The following is an 18,787-nucleotide window of genomic DNA, read 5'->3' on the forward strand; positions in this document are numbered from 1 at the left end:
GGATGCAGTCCGTGTAGAGCACGTGGAGGATGCGGCGGCAGATGCCCGAGTCTGCAAGAGGGGACAGTGCTTGAGGGCACGAGCTCCCCTCCTTGTCCACCCCGGCCCGCGCCAGCTGAGAGGACCCCAGGCCTTCGGAGGGCACAGCCACGCCGACCCTCATCAAATTGCTCACTCGGTGATTCTTCCAGGGCCCCCAGCAGGAGGGCAGAACCCCAAGCCTGCGTGAACCCAGGTCCCTGAGGCCACCGACCTCTGGCCCCTCCCACACGCCCTGCCCTGGGCAGGCCCTCACCCAGCTTCCAGCGGCCCATGTAATAGAGCTGCGTGCTGAGGAGCAGGGTGGCGATGATGTGAATGACCGAGAAGACGATCCAGAATGCCGTGTTCCCTTTGCCAAAGACCTGGGCGGGGGGGGTTGCCATGGCAGGCAGAGCTGAGGAGGCGCTGAGGAAGGCCGCTCCCACAGCCCGTTCTTCCTCCAGGGGACCCTGTGGCTCACACAGGAGCCTGGGGAAGGGGGAAGGTGCCTCAGGGAGGGAGCAGGGATCTTGCATGCGGGAGGTGGAGAGGGTGCGTGTGCGCATACACGTGTGCACCCTCCCTATGGGGTGAGTGTGAACACAGCGGGCCAGGGCCTCACCACGCCCAGCACGGAGAAGAAAATGACGATGGCCAAGCAGGCGTAGGCGCTGTAAGCGCTGGCGTTGATGTCTGGGTGCCGCTTCTGGTAGAGCTTCAGCATGCACAGCCCGGCAATCATGTACATGAACGACGTGTCTGGGTGGGGGGACATGAACGTGCGCTGCAAACACAGCCACCAAACCTCAGCATGGACCTCCCAGCCCAGGCGATCGGGGCGGCCGAGAGCCCCCCCACCTCATCATGGCCACAGAGCCAGCTGGTGGTGGGCGGACTCCGGTCCCTCAACAGTCCCTGTGACACCATGCTGTCGCCCCACTGGCTGCCACCCAGTTCCATTTCCCCTGGCAACAAGGGCAACTTAGTCTGAGCACCCTGAGATCAGGGACCATATCTTAATTATGTTCATTTTCTCAGTGGTTATACATGAGAAACACTCAACAGGTGAAGGAAAGAGCACCCAGCTATCTCTTCTGGAAGCTAGGATGTGTGCACCCAGAGCTGGGTTGTGGGGACCCCCGTGGGTGACCGTGGGGATGGTAGGGGACGGCTCAGCCAGGGAAGAGGGAGGCCCCGCTCACCAAACTGGAAGTTGGTATAGTTGGGGCAGACGTGATAGCAGGCACTGAGCAGCCCCTCCATCATCAGGGCCGTGCCCATGGCATAGAACAGGCCAAAGTGTTTCGGGATCCCGCATTCCTATTGGGGAGAAGGAAGGGAAAGAGAAGTGAGGTGGGAGGAAAGGGGGGAGGGGGGNCCGGGCCAGGCTGGCCCTGCTCAGAAAGGGTCTGGAGCTGAGCCCTCAGCGGGCAGATGCTCTCTCACCAGGGCGTAGAGGTCGTTCCGCAGCAGGGCCCGGTTGTGGTTGATCTCCCGCTGCAGGATGATGAGCAGGAATAAGAGCCCCAGCAGGATGTACCCCAGGTTGCTTAGGATGTTGTTGAAGGCGCTGGAAGGAGCGACACAGGGTGCGTTGCCTCGGCCCCGTCTTCCGGCCTCCTCCCTACCCGGGCCAGGCATCGGCAGAGCCCCTGCCCCCACCCCAGCTGACCCAAGGCCATCCCCACCTGAGGTTGCCCAGGGGGTGGGCACAGAGGAAGTTGTAGTAGCAAATGTCCTGATTCCCTGTGACATTCACCACCTGCAGCAGGGCACGGGGGCACAGAGGGGACACGAAAGCACCTGACTCAGCCAGAGCCCAGGAGAGAGGGAGCCCGGCCTGAGCCCAGGCCATCCCACCCAGCCCCATTCGACAGGACAGGAGAGCGCCACACAGCCAGCATGCGTGTGCGTCCGTACGCCAGGCCAGTCCTCTTTGGCACGGTCACCAGGTGGGGCTAAAAATCATGGGGCATGACCGTGACAGAAGTTCTTGCCCCACAGTACAGAGAAAAGGGAAGGGAAACCGAGACTGACAAAGTCCCGTGACTCTTGTTGCATAAACCCTGCAACAAGCTGGGGAAGATGCCGTCATTGAGATCACGCCGCCCCATTTTGCAGATGAAGAAACCGACGCTCTGGGAGCTTAAGCTTGCTCAAGGTCACTCAGCTGGTGAGGCAGAGTTAGGATTTGAACCCGGGTCCTGTGACCTGAGACCTGTGCCTACTCCAGCAGCCCAGCCTGGATTCTCGGCCTGGGGCGATGGTGAGCACACAGCCCCGGGAGGGCACACCCCCCTGGGCCCAGGGAGCCAGCCGGGCTGCTCACCGTCTGGTAGGTGATCACCAGCTGCACTACGGGAAGCGCATAGAAGACAGCGATGGTGGCGATGTTCCTGAGGAGTGAGACGATGGCGGCGGTGAGGGGGCAGGCCCCGAGACGCCGCCACACCACCCTGCCAATAACAGAAAGGCCTGGCCGCGCCGCCCACTCACCAGAAGTAGATCTGGTACTTTTTCCGAAGGACGCGTTTGTCCTTGCGAGCCAGGTCGGCCACATAGAGGTATTGCTGAGGAGAAGCTGGAGTGAGACCCGCTTTCCAACTGCCCGGGAGACTGGGAGAACCTCCCCCGACACTCGCCACTGGTGCCCAGGTGACAGGGGGACAGGAGGAGCCCCCCCACCCCCCAACAGGCAGCAGTTCTGCCGGGCGGGGTTCCAGGCCATCCCATTGCTGTTGGCAGATCAGCCCGGAAGGGCTGGGAGTGGACTCGGCTTCCCCTGAATCTATCCTGACCCAGCTGAGCTCTTTCGCTTTGTTTCTCTACGATGTCACCCCAGAGAGGGGTGCCTGGGGGGCTCAAGTCAGTTAAACATCCGACTTCAGCTGAGGTCATGATCTTGCAGTTTGTGGGTTCGAGTCTCGCGTCGGGCTCTGTGCTGACAGCTCGGAGTCTGGAGCCTGCTTCGGAGTCTCTGTCTCCCTCTCTCTCTGCCCCTCCCCCACGCACGATCTGTCTGTCTCTCAAAACAACAACAACAGCAACAACAAAACGTTAAGATGTCACCCCAGAGGGAGATGTGCTGGGGCCCGAACACAGAATTTCCTTTCCTTGGGAAACCCACAACCAGGGCCAACCCACATGGCGCCAGACCTTGGTGCGAATGACGTTCTTGTCCGAATCGATGTCAGTCAATGTGTCATAGTCATCCTCCTCCACGGAGCTCATGGAGTCCAGGCGCGGCCGAGTGCCCACAGGGTCTAGGGTGCGATCTGGGGTAGGCAGGAGGGAAGAGTTACCTGGGAGGCGCAGAAGCCAAGGTCTGTCCCCACCCACCTGGGGCAATTGTCACAATTACTAGGCAATGGGAAGAGGCAGATTGTGGACTGAGAGCAGGGGTGGAGGTGGGCTCAGGCCCTGCGAGGAGGTACAGGGTGCTCCTAAGTCCTTGAGGGGAACAAGGGTGGGTTCTGTGAACAGGCCACCAGACAGGTGCCACTCCACCCCTGGCCCCCTTCACCGAACTAGGACTTCCAGACCAGGACACTGAGCAGACCTTGGGTCCTGGACAGAAGTAACAGGACCAAATTCGGCAGAAGTCATGCTGATTGGGTGCCCAGCCATGTGGGTTCTGAGAGGACACTGCCTTGGCCCCCACTGGGTAAAGACCCAGCGGGTTCTGGGGTGCAGGCAAGGGTGACAGGCTGCCTCTAGGAAGAGCACCTGCTCCTTTATCGTGATCTTTTCTTATGCCTTCAGAAGCTTCCTCCTGTGACCTTGCCTGACCAAAGCCCCCAGAGGCCAGGACATGACACCCCGGCCCGTGAGCCTTCCCCCCGCAGGCCAGGGAGTGGGGTGCTGGCGAAACTGACAGCGAACCAGATCACCTGGCCTGGGGGTAGCTGGGGTGCCAGCCCACCAACATCGAGGTCAGTGCCTGCTTGTCTCAAAAGGCACAAAAGCCGGCATTATTGGTATTAGATGGTGAAGCCATGCACAAAGCGTCTCTCCGGCCCCGGAGCCTACCGGCTCCGGTCAACCGCCCCGGCAGGAGCTGATTGGCAGAGCAGCACCCCCCCACCCCACATCTACCCATGGCAATGCACAGCTGCTGCATCTGGCGAAAGGGGAGGCGCCGCTTGAACCACTCGTGCCCTTCAAAGGAAAGGGAAAGTTACCAGGAAGTGGGGCCAAGGAGGAAAGATCGAGAAAGGAGAGGGGCAGGGAGAAGTAGCCCCTTCCCGGGTTCCAGCGCCTGGCAGGAGAGGCAAACGCCCTTCACCACGTCTCACACAGCCAGCTCCGGCCCCACGCTGCGCGGCTCTGCCCGGCCCGGCTCACTCACCCTGGTAGCTGTAGGAGAGGTCTCCAGTGCCCGAGCTGTCGACCAGCCCGTCCGTGGATCCGGAACTGTTCTCTGCGGGGAATGGTGGGTGGTGAGGCAGGTGGGAGGAGACGGGGAGGCTGGGGTCAGACGTGGCCGGCTGCCATTTTGCCACGTTGGAGGTGGAAGCCTCAGGAGGCCTGGTTGTGAGTGGGCGAGCACAGCCTCTGGTGTAGACACGTACCAAAGGAACCGTAGTTATAACCCTCGTATGGGGAGCTGCCGGGGAAGGAATCGGCCAGGACCCGGGGGTTACCTGCAATGAGAAGTCAAGGTCTCCTCAGCTCTGGAAACAGCCTGAAGCCAAAAGCCAAGAAGAGAGAAGGAAGAATCCAGAGAAGAGAGACACGGAGAGGCCATGGTGGCAGCAGAGAATGCGCACCTATCCTGACAAACACACCTCCCTGCCATCACTATCAGCTGCCCCGCCTCCCACGTGTCCCAGGGGAAACACTCGCCATCCTCTGTCCTCGCTAAGGACACAGAAAGTTCTAGGAATTGATGCATCTACGTTGCCAGCTAGGACAGCGACCCTCATCCCGCCCAGGGCCCACCCCTGTGTGTCCCCTCCCTCCCCCACTCTGGATTCAGCTCCTCTGCCCACAGCACCTGGTGCTTACCAAGGAGGGAAGCTGAGAGAGAAGGTCCCAAACAGGAGGGGGGACAGACAGAGAGGGCGGGGTGGAAGAAAAGGAGAGAGAATGAAAGGTTAGCAACCCCCCCAGACTGCGAGCTACGTCGCCTGAGGGGCAGAGACAGCGTAGCCAGGCCCGGAGGAGGAACCAAGTGGCAGCCATGGAGACAGCCGTGTTAGGGTCATGCCTAGGGCACAACAGCCCAGCCCCGTTTCCGTCTGCAGAGTGTTCTTTCTCAGTCTGAACATCCAGAAGGCCCCAGCCAGCCCTTCCTCCTCCAGCCCCTGAAGGAAACCACCCACCAAAACACAAAGCAGACTCGGCCCTCCCTGCCCAGGCCCTCTGGAGGTACCACTTTCTGGGCAGGCTCGGTCCATGGCCACCAGAAGCGTCTTCTTCCTCTGCCTGCAGGGACAGAATCCAGAGGCAAACCAGGGGGTGGGACGAGGATCCCTCCTTTGCTGAGCTGGCCTGCCTTCCACCCTCTCCACCCCAAAACCCCATCTTCCATCTGTGATCTGAAGGTTCCTCCCAGGCTGGGAAGCACTGTGGGCTTTGCCTGCTTGGGAAGAAGGTTGAGGGGAGGGGTTGGTTTCCAGAGGAGACGCCCCCTGGACCAGGGACCCTAAAAGGGGCCTGCCTTCCTATGCCCCGCAATGGTGTGGAGCACCACGCTGGGCTGGCTCACATCCTGCTCAACCCACCGCAGAACAGGGGGGCACCCAGCAGCCCCACTTTACCTCCAGTTCTCCCAGCAGGCCAGGAGGATAGTCAGCAGATAGAAGGAGAGAAATATGCCCAGGCAAAAGAGCATACCACCAACATAGGCCTCGGCTGTGGGGAGGGAAGCAGGAGGGTGAGCACGCCAACATTGCCTGCCAGCGAACACAAGGGTCCGGCCCAAGCTCTCCCCACATCGCCCTGCAAATGTAGCGGCCCAGCGGGGTGAGCAACGGGCAGCTTCCCAAATATGCCAAACTCTGACGTGATTCCTGTCTCTGCTCATGTCGCTCCTCCGCTAGAACTCTCTCTGTACTTCTTCCTCAAGAACCCTACACCGTCCTCAAACACGGTTTCCTTCCTAACACAGCTCGAGGACTATGTCCTCTGGGAAGGCTTCTCTGCCCTGTGTTCCCCGTTAGCCTGTCCTTTGCCCATCACGGCCATCGGCACCCTGCACAGCAACAGGCCCCTGTCCTCCAAACGGGAGCTCCCTGAGGACCGAAGCCAGAACACAACACCCGGCACACAGAAGGTGCTCGATAAATATTTGCTGAATAAAGACTCTGTAAAGCAGAGGCAGCTTCTTTCCCCTTCCACCACAACCCCTTATTTTTATCTTACACTTTCCAGTTTACAAAGGGCTCCATTCAATCACTCAGTAAATATTTAGTGAGCATGACTAAGGGGCCTGGTACGTTCCTGCTAATATTGTGCTAAACCTCACAACCTGTTGAGACTACAGGATAGATCTTGTGACCCACTACAGAGACAGAGAGACTGAGGCTCAATGAGATTACAGTGCTCCCAAGGGGAGGAGAGAGAACCAGAACTCAGTACTTCCACCGTCAGTCACAGGCGTCAGTGCCACATCGTGCTGGGACCCACCGCCTGGCCCTCCCTCCCCTTGTGAGCACTGCCAAGAACACTCCGTCTTCCTACCCTGTCAGTCCACTGAGTAGGTCCCCATCACCCTTCCCATTCAGAGGGTGCTCCCTCCCCCAGGACTGAGAGGAAGAGCCACTCAGCCACCCACACTCACACGTGACTGCTCGAGATACCACCACTGACAGGGTTTTTTGGCGGTTCCCTTGATCAACTGGTTCATCTGGAAGCAAAATGTCCAACAGGTGGCTTCCTGGAGCTCGGTTAATGTTTGTGGGCCCAAACCCCGCCTCTCATCAGCTCCACCCATCAGCCACAGAGGCTCTTCTCCCTCCCCGGGGGGGACCCTGCCCTGCCCTCACCCGAGCCAGGCCCAGGGCACCAAAGGTACCTTTTACCAAGGGGTAGAAAGGCAAGGAGCCCCCACAGGCCTGGTCTTCGGTCTTCACCACCACCACCACGTAAAAGCTATTGCTGGGGAAGTCTTTGCGCTACAGGAAGAGGAGGGGGAGGAGGTGGAGGAGGACTGCTTGATCGACCGATGATGACGATGGTTATATCATCATCAACATCAAAGTAATCAGTCATCAGAATCAATACACATGTGCTTATATACACCTAGAATTTGACTGGGCCCTCACAAAGACCCCTACGAGGTAAGGATTCTCATCGTCCCTGCTGCCTAGGGATCACACGGCCTGTCAGTGGTAGAGCCAAGGTTATTTGGCTCCAGAGCCCAAACCCATGACCCTTCACTACGGCCAGGTGGGCAAATATGTGTATGACCCACCATCAGGATACCCATGGGTGCCCTTTCACGGACAGGGCATCAGCCAGGAGGAAAGGTGGAGGGGCCCCGCTGTCTCCGACAGTTGCAAGGCTGGATGTTGTGAGGCAGACGCTTGGCTTCACTCTCCCTGCCCCCAGCACAGGTTTTAGCCTTTGCCAAGGGCAATACTCACCATCAGCCAGGGCCCCTTGTCCTCTCTTAGCTATCGTTACAGGGAACGAAGTAGATGGGACAGCCAGAAAGGGTGCTCTGCTCTTTTCTGCCCCCAAAGGCAACCAGGATTACGATTTAACGCTTACGTATCAGAGGGCCCCAAACCTTGGGGACTGGCAGGCCAAGACTCAGTCTTATCAGTAGGGTAGAAATGGGGCAGGAGTGAAGGAGAAAGGGTTTGGAAAGCTCGTCACCTGGCCACACCTTCCACAGGGCCGCACACATTTCCTACCTGCACAGTGATGGCGGCCTTCTTGGTCATAGTCTGGTACATGCCGATGAAAGCTACATTGTTGTCTAGGTCGTAGACCGGGCACTACGGGGGGAGGAAGAGAGAGGTAAATGGGCAGGGACCTGGGCCCCGTGCCCCCTCTTTAGCAGCTCTGCTACCTGCCGGCGGAGAGCGAAAGGCAGGCAGCTTACCAGGACATCCTGGATGGAGATGACTGAGCAGGGGAAGGCCTTGTTGGAGGTCACCTTGACAATCACCGAGTCCACACCCTCCGGGAACTCATACTTGAAGTACTGAGGGCACAGGAAGGGCAGGGAGAGTCCCATCTCATGGGGATGCTCTCTCCGGCCCTCTAGAAGGGAACAGTGTGAATGTTCTCAGAGTTGGGCGTTAGAGGCTCTCTGAGGAAGAAAGGGCCTGCCCAGAAGCAGCCCTATATTCTTACATCGCTCCCCTCAACCTCAGCTGGGCACTCGGGATACTGCCCCAAGAGGCAAGTAGGAAACGTGGCAGCCACACCTCCGGCCTCTGCACTTCCCAGTCTGCCTGTCCCTTACCACCTGAGGGCCAGAGCTCATTTCCAGCCAGTCCCTCCATGGCGCACACAGCCAACAAAGCCTGCTGACTACTCACACTCCCATGTACCCGCGTCTCCTCCTGAGGGCCGGTCGACAGGGAGATCTTACCTGGGGCTGGGCTGCTGTGGTATTGAAGCTAAACTGCTCCCCGGTCCTGGAGAGAGAAGAGCCCCCCGGCCCCCCGCCACGGTCACTCCCAGAGCTCGGGAAGGAGGCCAGGCCCGTGGTCCCCTCGCATCTCCCCTGCAGACCTGAGCACGAAGTCGTCCATTCGGCTGACCCGGAGCTGGTATGTGGTGTTGAGCGGTGACAGGGTGGACACGTCCACGTAGAAGAACTGGACCTCGGACTCGTTCTTGGTGGGCGGCTGACACAACGTTCGCTCCACCTTTTGGTAGAGGTACTTGCGCTGATACCTAGAGCCCAAAGCAGAAAGTCAGGATGCTATTCCCGTCCCGGCCGGCAAACCACTCCAAGGGAGCAAGGCCCCGGTTCCTCCACTCTGGTCTCCAACGTCTCCTACTCCTTCCCCAGCCAGGCTGACAGGCTCCAGGCTGGCTGGCTCGGCCACTGACCAGCCCCCTGGTTCAGGGAATGGGGAGGAGAAACAGAGGGCTTCCTGGGTGGTCTGAGGCCGTGGACAAGGTGAGGCTCTGGGCCTGGCCTGGCCTAGGCCTACCCCCCTCCCTGATTCCCGGGTCCTACTCACAGCCCTCGTAGGATTAGGGGCACCTGGAAGGACACCACAGCCTCCTTCTGACGGACCACAAACAGCAAAGGAGCCCCCTTCTGCTTGTCCAGGACATTGACTGACACACGCACGCCTTCCGTCTGCAGAATGACATGGAAACGCCCCTCGGTCAGGCCCCTGATGACTCTCCAGAGACTGTGAGCCCTGCCCTACTTGATGCCAACTGCCTTGCTCTTTCCCCATCTTGGTCAGGCTGGGGGGGCTATAGCGATGCCCTTTCTTCCTCCAGAGCAGCCCAGGCTCCAGGAGGGATCTGCACTGAGTTAGAGGAGAGGCTCTTGGAAGCGGCCCGGTTCTGGATGGCAGGGATGTGCAGGGAGAATCGGGCCCACGAAACTGCAGGGCCTCGCTTCCCAACAGGAAACCCAATGGAGACCTCGGGCATCCCCAGGATACCTCATACCTCTCCATGTTCGTGGGATTACACATGCCTGCACACACGTGCGCGTATGCACACAGGGACACGGGAGAGCAAGAAGTGCTCCTCAATTTTCTTCCATGTAAGCCAGGAAGCTCCCATTCAACAGCTAATCTGGGGGCCAGAGCCAGTGGGGAGGTGGGCAGACTGTTGAAAAGCTAAGGCAGCCAAACTCCATCCCTAGTTTTGACCGAGGGCTAGAGCCTTGGAGGAGTCACTTCACACCTCCGGGTCTCAATTTCCCCCTCCGTAAACTGGAGACACTCTTGCTCTTGGCACATGGAGGGAAGTACCTAGAACAGTGGGAGCTTAAAGAAAAAAATAATAATAAAGCTAAATAAATTCTGGCAGTGCTTGTCATTGGACTGCTGAGACCCAAGCTCTAGGGCAGCATTTCCCAGAGGGGTAGAGACTACAATCCTCAGGATGACCCCAGATGTCAGGGAGAAAGAAGGAAAAACTAAGCAGGAGGGGATCAAACCTCAGAGAAATAGGCACTTAAGGCAGATCCTGGCCTGCCCCAGAAAGCAAATCCCTCCCTATTCTGAGAAATAACCAGACTCTCACTCTCCGTTCTACTGCTTCTTAGTAATTCCAATCATGGGAGAGAGCTGGGCAGGAGACCATAGAGTCAGGCTGCAACAATTCTGCAAATCTCAGCTCCGCCTGGGGTCTAGACCTCTCAGATCTAGCTACGACCGTATGTAAGTCATGGCTGGGGAAAAAAATGAAACAGAAGGTCAGGGGGAGGTAGGCGACAAACTCCCTCTCTCCTGCCATCCAGCTTCACAGCGGCCTGAGAAGTCCTGCATTCAGCTCTAAGTTGCCTGAGCAGAGCCTTTCCATAGTAGGCCTGTCTCATCCCTAAGGGTTTCCTGGGCCAAGCTAGCCTGCTTCACCCTGCGCCCAGCCCAGAAGGGGACGTCCCGTTCTGGGTGTTGAGTAGGGAGCAGGCCGGTGCTGCTCCGACCACAGCTGGTGGAGGGCGGAGAGTCACAGAAGATGGGAAGGAGACAACTTTAGAAACCGTCCAGTGGGAGCTTCGGAGAAACACTGGTGGCAAAGCAAGAGTCCCGTGCGATTCTGGGGAAAGGAAACCCAGTCGGGCAGCACGTTCGTGGGCCTCCTGAAAGGGCGTGGACCGACCCCTCGGAGCCCTGGTCCGCTCAACCACTCGCCACCAGCCCCCCGCCCGGCCCGGCCCTCACCCGGTTTCGGGTCACAGTGTGGTTGAAGGTGTAGATGTTGACCAGCTCGCTGTTGACCTCATCCATGTAGGTGCGCTCAAACTCGGCATCTTTCTGCGAGACGTTCTTGGGCCCCAGAACCCCCACATAGCTCTCGACCGAGGCCACCAAGAGCGCCAGGAAGGGCAAGCCCAGAGCGAACATGGCCCCGGCGAGGCGGCAGTGGCGGCGGCGGCAGCGGTGGCAGGGGCGGCGACAGGCGACAGGACACCTCCGGGACGGGTTGCGGCTCGGGCCGCAGCTTCCAGCATCTCACCAGGACCAGAACTTTAACCCCGGCCTGAGATTAGGAAACGTCCCCTCCCCGGAGCCGCAGAGACGCCCCCAGGCGGCCCGGCGGGGAGGGGCGGCGGGAGCGACGGGAGGGGTGTGGGGGTACGGGTCAGCTCGCGAGGGGCTGAGCGCGGCCCGGACACCCGGCGGCGGCCAGCCAGGGCCGCGAGAGCCAGGGGGCGGCTGGTTGCTGGGAGCTTGGAGACGCCGGGAAATGGGAGGGAGGAAGGGAGGGACGCCGGCGGCGGGGGCGGCCGGGAAGGGAGGGGTGTCTGAGGGTGAGGAGCGTGACAGGCGGCAGCGACGGGACGCCGGGAGGCGCGGCGACTTTCCTGGGGCGCGGGCCCTTTAAGGGCGGGCGGCCGTGGCGGCCCCGGCCCTCNCGCTCGCAACTCCGAGGAGTGCGAAGCGCGGCGCGGCGGTAAACAGCAGGGCGGCCGGTCCGCTCGCTGACGTCAGGGGAAACTGACACAGATTTAAAGGGCCAAGGCCCGCATTGGGCCTTAAAGGCGCCGCAGTTCTCCAACTGGAAGGCGCCACCAACTCCTCCTCTTTCGTAATCTTGCCCGTCCGTGGAAGCTCGCTCTGGTTGGAATAGACGGAGGTTTCCGTGAAGGGTCTCCGAGTGTTGGATTCTTGTTCACAAAGTCTTCTTTGTGCTCAAACCTAAGGATCCACTTCCACCCTCACTGCCTTTACCACCAACATGCTCCATCCCTGGGCCATTTTTTTCTTCTGGGGTATTAAGAAAGGAAGACCTCAAAGAATTAGAAAACCAGACGGGCGCCTTCCCCGGGGAGGGACGGCTGAGGCAGAACTACAGAAGTAGCCTCCGTGGACTCTGCCTTTGAACTCCAGCGGCCTGGAAGCTTGCAGGGCTGTTTCTCCTCTTCGTAGAGGCGGCTAAAAAGCTAATTGAAAGATAGTGACTTTTAGTATAATCTGATGACAACTTCTCTACAAAATATTTTGCCACTGTATTTCAAGAAGCTTAAAGAGCTTTCTTTATACTCGTTGACAGAGTAATTCGACTTTTGGGACTGTATCCTAAGGAAATAAAAAATGCAGATTAAAAATTTGTAGGCAGTAATGCTTATCATTGCGATATTTGTAATATCAAACGTAAAGGAAACAGCCTAAATGTCCATTAATGAGGGAGTGGTTAAAGGTACTATTAGCATGAAGCCATCTCAAATGATGCTTAAGACTTTAAGGATCACGTAAGCAGAGAATTCACAGTATGACACTATATCAACAGTCTGGTTTCCAGATGTGTAGACATGCGTAGAAAAGCACTGAAAAATCTTGGAATTACAAATGATTTTAAAAAATAGTATGTTATCATTTCCCTCTAATTCCAAAAGTAAAGTATCAAAAAGAAAAATCACTGGGCTGTGGTTTCAGAATGTTCTTATACCTTTTAAAAATTGATAGCATTTCTATGATGTACATAAATTTCTTTTATCATAAGACAAGTATGTTTAAGGGAAAAGAAATGTAGCATGGCTGCCTCTGAAATTGTCTGATACCCCCCGTGAAGCTGCATGGGCCAGTGGCTTGTGAGAATTCTGTGCTCAAGAGATTCCAGCAGCCTCCACTCCTGCCCCTGACTTACTCTCTGGGCTTTCTTCCAATGAGGACTATTTTATCTCATAACCAATTATAGGTATTTATTCATTCCTGCAATAAATATCTAACAGACACCTACTATGTGCAGGTACTATTCTATTTATCCTAGGCAAATGGTTTGTGAGAGGATTAAACCTGGCCCCTGCCCAAGCATTCATACTTGAGGATGACCAGAAGCAAAGCTGCAGGGGATGGAGAACCCTAGAAAGTCAGACCAAGGGGAACCTTAGCAGTCTTCTGGGGCAACCTCTTATTTTACAGTTAGGCAGAGTGAAATCCAGAAAAGGCCAGCTCATGAGTAGTTTATTGGACTCCACATGGCTTGACCACTGGAATCAGAGGTTCCTCAGGATAACAGGAAGAATTTTCATTATAAGCCTGTGCAGTCAGCACCCCAGTTTGGACAGTCGATATAGGATATCCATGTTCCAGGTGAACTTCACTTTGTCTCTCATGAGGGCGCCCTCTTTAACTCGCCAATGTGGAATTCTAAGAACTACTCCCAGTCTGAGCTTGAGCTCCCCGCTTAGACTGACGTAATCTACCATCTCAGGAACTTCCCTGGGTGCCTTTGAGAACCACAAGTTTACGATTATGGAGTCCCAGCTACACGGCTCCTTGGTTCTGTGACTGCACAGAACAAGCCCCAACTGGCGGTGCTCCAACTCTGCCTTGTAGGCTTTGGGGCAAAATGTAACCCTAGGCCTGTTTAAAATGCATATGCAGACACTACTTACAGTTATTGAATCGCAGTCTCTGGAGGTGCAGCCCAGGAATCTGCATTTTTAAAAACTTTATTTTTGAGGCGGGGGAAGGGGCAGAGAGAGAGAGAGGAGACACAGCATCCAAAGCAGCCTCCAGGATCTGAGCTGTCAGCCAGCACAGAGCTTGATGGGGAGGCTCGAACCCATGAACTGTGAGATCATGACCTGAGCTGAAGTCGGACGGACACTTAACCGACTGAGCCCCCCAGGCGCTCCGGGATCTGCATTTTAACAAGCACTCCAGAAGCTTGATAGGCACAATCAATTTTGAGAACCACCGTTCTGGGCCCAGACACCTTGGATTGGGACTACTGACACTTCTATTTGCTCCCTTTCCCCCAGCAGTGGCTTAGGAGAAATCTATCCAAATAAACCCAGAAGGGACCCTTCCCTTTTGCAAGGTCTCATGGGTTTAACCTTTGAATCCTCAGCACCCTGAGTGTTCCAACAGGGAAGGAGGGCAGCAGCCCCAGACTTTCTCGCCGTTCTCAGGTCTGCGGAACTTTCCTCAGCCCTTCTGCCCCACCCCCCAGGGAGGGAACAGCACAACCCAGTTATGAATCCGTCCTTTCTGAGGTCTGGCAGCCCTGAGAGGAGAGAGGGACTTTCTGTTGGCTACAGCAGTTAGCATGAAAGAAGGGCCGTGCTGGGTCTCGAAGCCAGACTCGTGAGAGCAAAGATATCAAGGCCTCAGGGCGGCCCCCTTGGACTTCTGCAGCGGTCTAACTACTGCATTTTCTGCCCTGTTACCTAAAAAGCCCAACCCCTGCCCCAGTAATGAGGGCAGGGTGGGGTCACCAGGCTCAGACGACTTCCTTCTATCTCCCTGTGGGCCATCCTTCTGAGCTTGAGTGCAGAAAGGACCTAAGGAATAAGACCATTAGCCAGCTGACAAGGCTCCCAGCTCTCCAGTTCCGTTTTAAGTGACAGGGTTTTTGGGGTTCGGAACAAGAGGACAGGAAGGAAGCTTCAGCTGGTCAGGTGTGTTGTTAAAATGCCCTTAAGACGGCACCAAGGGCAGGCACATTAGACGGATTAGGTGAATCCAGTCAAATAACTTAGGAACCTCGTGTAGGGCACGGTGGTGGGTAGAGAGTGGCCGTGCCTGTGGGTGGGTGGCAGGATCAAGCCAGACTTTAGAACTAAGTAACTTTAACCCAGGAGAGGGGAAAAACAAAACAAAACAAAACAAAAAAACTACAAAGCCAAGCCCTCCGAAGGAAATGGACTTGAAGTTCCCTGTTTTCATCATGACCATAAAAGGGTCTGTGTATCTGTGCGGAGCTCGAATAGAATCGTCCAGGACATACGCAGCCCCAGCAGGAAGAGCATCATACAGCACTTCTTTCTTTCCATCATGCAAGTTCTATTCTTTCTCCAGGCTGCCCTTGTGTCTGGTTCTCTCTCCAAGGACCGTGAAAACGGGATGTACATTAGATTAGGAGTCAGAGTATTTACTCTGTCATTCTGGGGTGAGGTCCCAGAGCTGTCACATGGCTTCATGGTACTATGGAAAAAGCAAGGAATTTGATGTCAGAAAGTTCTGCTTAAGCTCCTGCATTGTGCCTCTTAGGCAATGAGGAGTCATGTCTTAGCTCCACTTATCTCCTAAATGCAGCACGGCAGAGGCGGGCTGCATTCCTCATCCTGAACTACTGTCTAGAGAGTAGAAGGGGAGTCGAGGGAGAGTGATTTCGACTGAGTGGGCAAACTTTCTGCCATAGATGGATCAGCCACTTTCCATTTCCTGGGCTTTCACCATTCACACTGGGAGATGTGAGCAATAATACATGCAGGCCTTGCTTCTTGTTGCCTGTGGCCATGTGATGGAATCCACATCAGAGCTTTCCAGGAAATGAAGCTGGTCTTCAGTCAGGCTGCTGAAAACAAGAAGATAAAAAATTAATTCAAATCTGTCTCCAAAGATCACTGATAAAAACGAGCAAGCCATGCTCCTATCTGAAGCAAGCTTGGGTCTCCGGCTGCGAAATCAGAAGATGCAACTCAAGAAACCTTTCCTCGTCTCTTGGCTGTTATCTAAAGATAACACGTGCAGCTACTCAGTCCTTACTCCAAGTTGCTCTCAATAATAGAAAGGGCCCCTCTCTTCACACTCTGGCTCACATACAGGCCAGGGCCCATAGCTTCCGGTGTTACCTCACGGGCCTCAGAGCCTTCAGGAAGGGGATTCTCTCATTCACAATACCTGAACTGGTCTAGCTCTTTCTTTTAGCTTCACTTTTCCTATAAACACTATCTTAATAATTCCATTTGGTTTCAATCAAATAATTCTAGAAAACATTTCAAAACCTTTTGTAATAAGTATGTGTGGTATCTTTTTTTTTAAGTTTAGTTTATTTATTTATTTTGAGAGCACCAGCAGGGGAGAAAAGAGAGGGAGAGAGCGAGCGAGCACCAGCAGGGGAGAAAAGAGAGGGAGAGAGGGTCCCAAGCAGGCTCCAGGCTGTCAGCGCAGAACCCGACACAGGGCTTGAACCCACAAATTGGGAGATCGTGACCTGAGCCAAAACCAAGAAGCAGATGCCCTGGTTTCTGTTATCGTGAAGTGAATTTTGTTTGCCCTTATTTATCACGAGCAAGAACAACGTGCATGGTTTCTTACAAGCAGCAGCATGGTACCATTGAAAGAACAGGAAATGAAGTCAAAAGATTTGTATTCCAATTTCAATATTGACAGTTACCATCTAGATGATCATGAACAAATCAATCTCCTATTCATTCATTCTTTCATTTATTCAATGCCTAGTTTGTACTAGTCACTGATCCAAGTGCTGGGGACACAGACACTTTCCATAATCTAACAGTGCAGGCAATGAGGTAAGCATATAATACAGAATAAGTGCAGTGATAAAGATTTACACAAGGTATTATGGGAACTCAGAGAGACCTAGGACAAACCAGAGCTGGCAATCAGGGAATTCAGGAGAAATCAGAAAACACCCCAGGAGGTGCCCCTGAGGAGGTTCATAAAAGATGAGTAGGAGCTAGCCTAGCAAAGGAATAGGAGCAAATTCAGGACAAGGGGTCTCAACTTGAAGGAAAGTCATAGACTCAAAGTTCAACACTATTGGCACAAAGGGTCAAAGTAAGGGGTGGGAGGATATAGATTGAAGATACAGGGTCAAGTCAGGGGAAGCACTGGACACTAGATCTAATGGTTTGGATGATCAGGAGTTACCGACGAACATGTTGCAGTGCACTGCTGTGTCATGAAGGTCAAGGCTCGACCAGTATGTAAAATGTTTTTTGAGATCATAAAATAGCATAAAATCAGGCCAGAGAAGAAGAAAGGTCTTCCTTATCAAAACAGTGAGGATCTTTGCTTCACGGCAGTGTAAAATTATGTAGCGGAGTTAGGACTTCAGTCCTGCTGTGGCGGGAGAAGAGTAGAGACTCTCTGGCTGGTTTTGTCCAGTGTTTCCCCAAGCGCCTGCTGGTAAAGGAACCTTCCCTTCTACCCCACTGCCGTCTCTTCCACTTGTGAAGTGGTTCACTACAGGGGTAGTCTGGATACAGTTAACAAAGCTCCAGGACCCAGGCTGCTTTTGCTGCTGCTCTGTGATCTAAGGGGAACCCGTGAGCAGCTGATAAAGGCAAAGCTGGGGAGTGGAGGGGGGAAAGCAGCGGTGGCAGAGAGGAATGGCAGGTGTGATTAGATATGTGAGCAAAGGCAACTAGGAAAACAAAAACATCTCAGTATCTCCATATTCTCTTCTCTTATGGGAGTAACCTTTTAATCCAAGAGCATCACCATGATTAAGAGTGAGAGACTAAATGATACAAAAACCATAGTAGCTTTGGACTGGCATATCAATTTGCTGGAATGACTGATGGCAGGGTTGGTGTATAGTCATCAGGTTAGGCCCTGCGGAGCCAGTTGACCCTTGCTCTAGTCTCACGGCTATAAAGAGGTCAGCCTTGGGTCGGCTGTTGTAGCCTGGGGAGGCAAAGGTGCTACATGAGAGCTGTGTCCACCCTTAAGCTTCCTGTCCTCAATCCCACGGTCACATCAAGTCATCCTGTGACTCATGCTGCTCATCCAGTTCAGCTGAGGGTGTCTACAGCACACAACCAGACCAACCTACTGTGGAAACACTCCAGACTCCTGGGTAAGGGTGGGCTGCAAAGGAGGTTGCTGTGCTTCCTGCCGGCCTGCTACTGTTTTCACCTAGTTTTCACCTCCGATTGCGGTCCCCACACCCACTCCTCAGCATACTTTAGCTGGTGACTTCCTCTTTTAGTTACCCTTCTGCCATTTATACTTTCACTTTCCTGTTTCCTTTAGATCTTAAATTTCATTTACCCAAGTGTCTTCCTGTCAGTCTGAACTTAACTGACATGTTTAACAAGCCAGTCTACAAACCCCTTTAGGTGCACCACCACCATCTCTTGCTCCATAAACACTATTTCAGTCTACTGCTGGTTTTAAGGTAGAAAGCAAGATGGCCAGGTAATGCACCTTTTATTTTTTTTTTTATGTTTATTCATTTATTTTTGAGAGAGCGTGAGCAGGGGAGGGAGAGAGACAGACTCGGAAGCAGGCTCCAGGCTCTGAGCTGTCAGCAGAGCCAGACGCAGGACTCAGACCCACAAACTGCAAGATCATGTCCTGAGCCAAAGTTGGACACTTAACCAACTGAGCCACCAAGGTACCCTGGTAATGAACTTTAAATAAATTCTAATACTCGTGTGGCCATGTGGAGGATGGAACTGAAAAGGATTATACCGGCTGCAGAAAAGACTGAAGGAAGCTGCTGTCACTTCATTGCCAGGACCTTCAACTGAAAGGCAACTTAGGGATGTATCTGTCATGAACTCTCAATTAGAATAGATAGCTCAAAAGATACCCCAGACTGAAAGAGTATTGGCAAAGGCAAGGACTCTGAAATCAGGTAAAGCTGGATTCAAATCCCAGCTCAACCACTGAAATTACAGGACTCCACATGTATCTCCCTGGGCCTCTCTACCAACAGTAAAATGGGGATGGATACACCTACATGCTACATGTAGGATATAAATATTATCCTGAGGCCTTTCTCCCTAGACGGCACAGGAGCTTGGAACGGTGCAATTAAGCTAAAGCACTCAAGTTCATGCTGGTGCAGTAGTGGAAAGAGATGTTCTGAAGTGTAAAAAAGAAAATGGAGGATTATTAGTGTGAGGAATAGAGAAACAGTGGAAATTAGAAATTTAATGTGAATAAATTCTAAAGATTGAAATTAG

At 54.5% G+C, this 18,787-nt stretch overlaps 1 protein-coding gene across 2 annotated transcripts in view; it reads right to left on the bottom strand.

Moving 5' to 3' along the window:
• Positions 1-11,528, bottom strand: part of SIDT2 (SID1 transmembrane family member 2) — a 15,837-nt gene extending 4,309 nt beyond the window's left edge. The window contains exons 1-21 of one of the 2 annotated variants that reach the window (XM_077777454.1): positions 10,839-11,528; positions 9,171-9,292; positions 8,713-8,877; positions 8,570-8,615; positions 8,075-8,176; positions 7,884-7,967; positions 7,040-7,139; positions 6,806-6,871; positions 5,784-5,877; positions 5,396-5,448; positions 4,593-4,664; positions 4,370-4,441; positions 3,178-3,296; positions 2,518-2,591; positions 2,351-2,417; positions 1,710-1,783; positions 1,468-1,591; positions 1,224-1,341; positions 644-780; positions 296-404; positions 1-51 (exon numbers count right to left, since the gene is read on the bottom strand). In XM_077777454.1, coding sequence (XP_077633580.1) covers positions 1-51; positions 296-404; positions 644-780; positions 1,224-1,341; positions 1,468-1,591; positions 1,710-1,783; positions 2,351-2,417; positions 2,518-2,591; positions 3,178-3,296; positions 4,370-4,441; positions 4,593-4,664; positions 5,396-5,448; positions 5,784-5,877; positions 6,806-6,871; positions 7,040-7,139; positions 7,884-7,967; positions 8,075-8,176; positions 8,570-8,615; positions 8,713-8,877; positions 9,171-9,292; positions 10,839-11,021 — 2,032 coding nt within the window. In that variant the 5' untranslated portion in view covers positions 11,022-11,528. The remainder of the gene's footprint in view (positions 52-295; positions 405-643; positions 781-1,223; positions 1,342-1,467; positions 1,592-1,709; positions 1,784-2,350; positions 2,418-2,517; positions 2,592-3,177; positions 3,297-4,369; positions 4,442-4,592; positions 4,665-5,395; positions 5,449-5,783; positions 5,878-6,805; positions 6,872-7,039; positions 7,140-7,883; positions 7,968-8,074; positions 8,177-8,569; positions 8,616-8,712; positions 8,878-9,170; positions 9,293-10,838) is intronic. The other variant, XM_077777460.1, reaches the window with a different exon arrangement.
• Positions 11,529-18,787: the final 7,259 nt, after the last annotated feature.

The sequence above is a fragment of the Crocuta crocuta genome, unplaced genomic scaffold (genome assembly GCF_008692635.1).
Source record: "Crocuta crocuta isolate KB4526 unplaced genomic scaffold, BGI_CrCroc_1.0 scaffold271, whole genome shotgun sequence".
NCBI classification, from domain to species: Eukaryota; Metazoa; Chordata; class Mammalia; order Carnivora; family Hyaenidae; genus Crocuta; species Crocuta crocuta.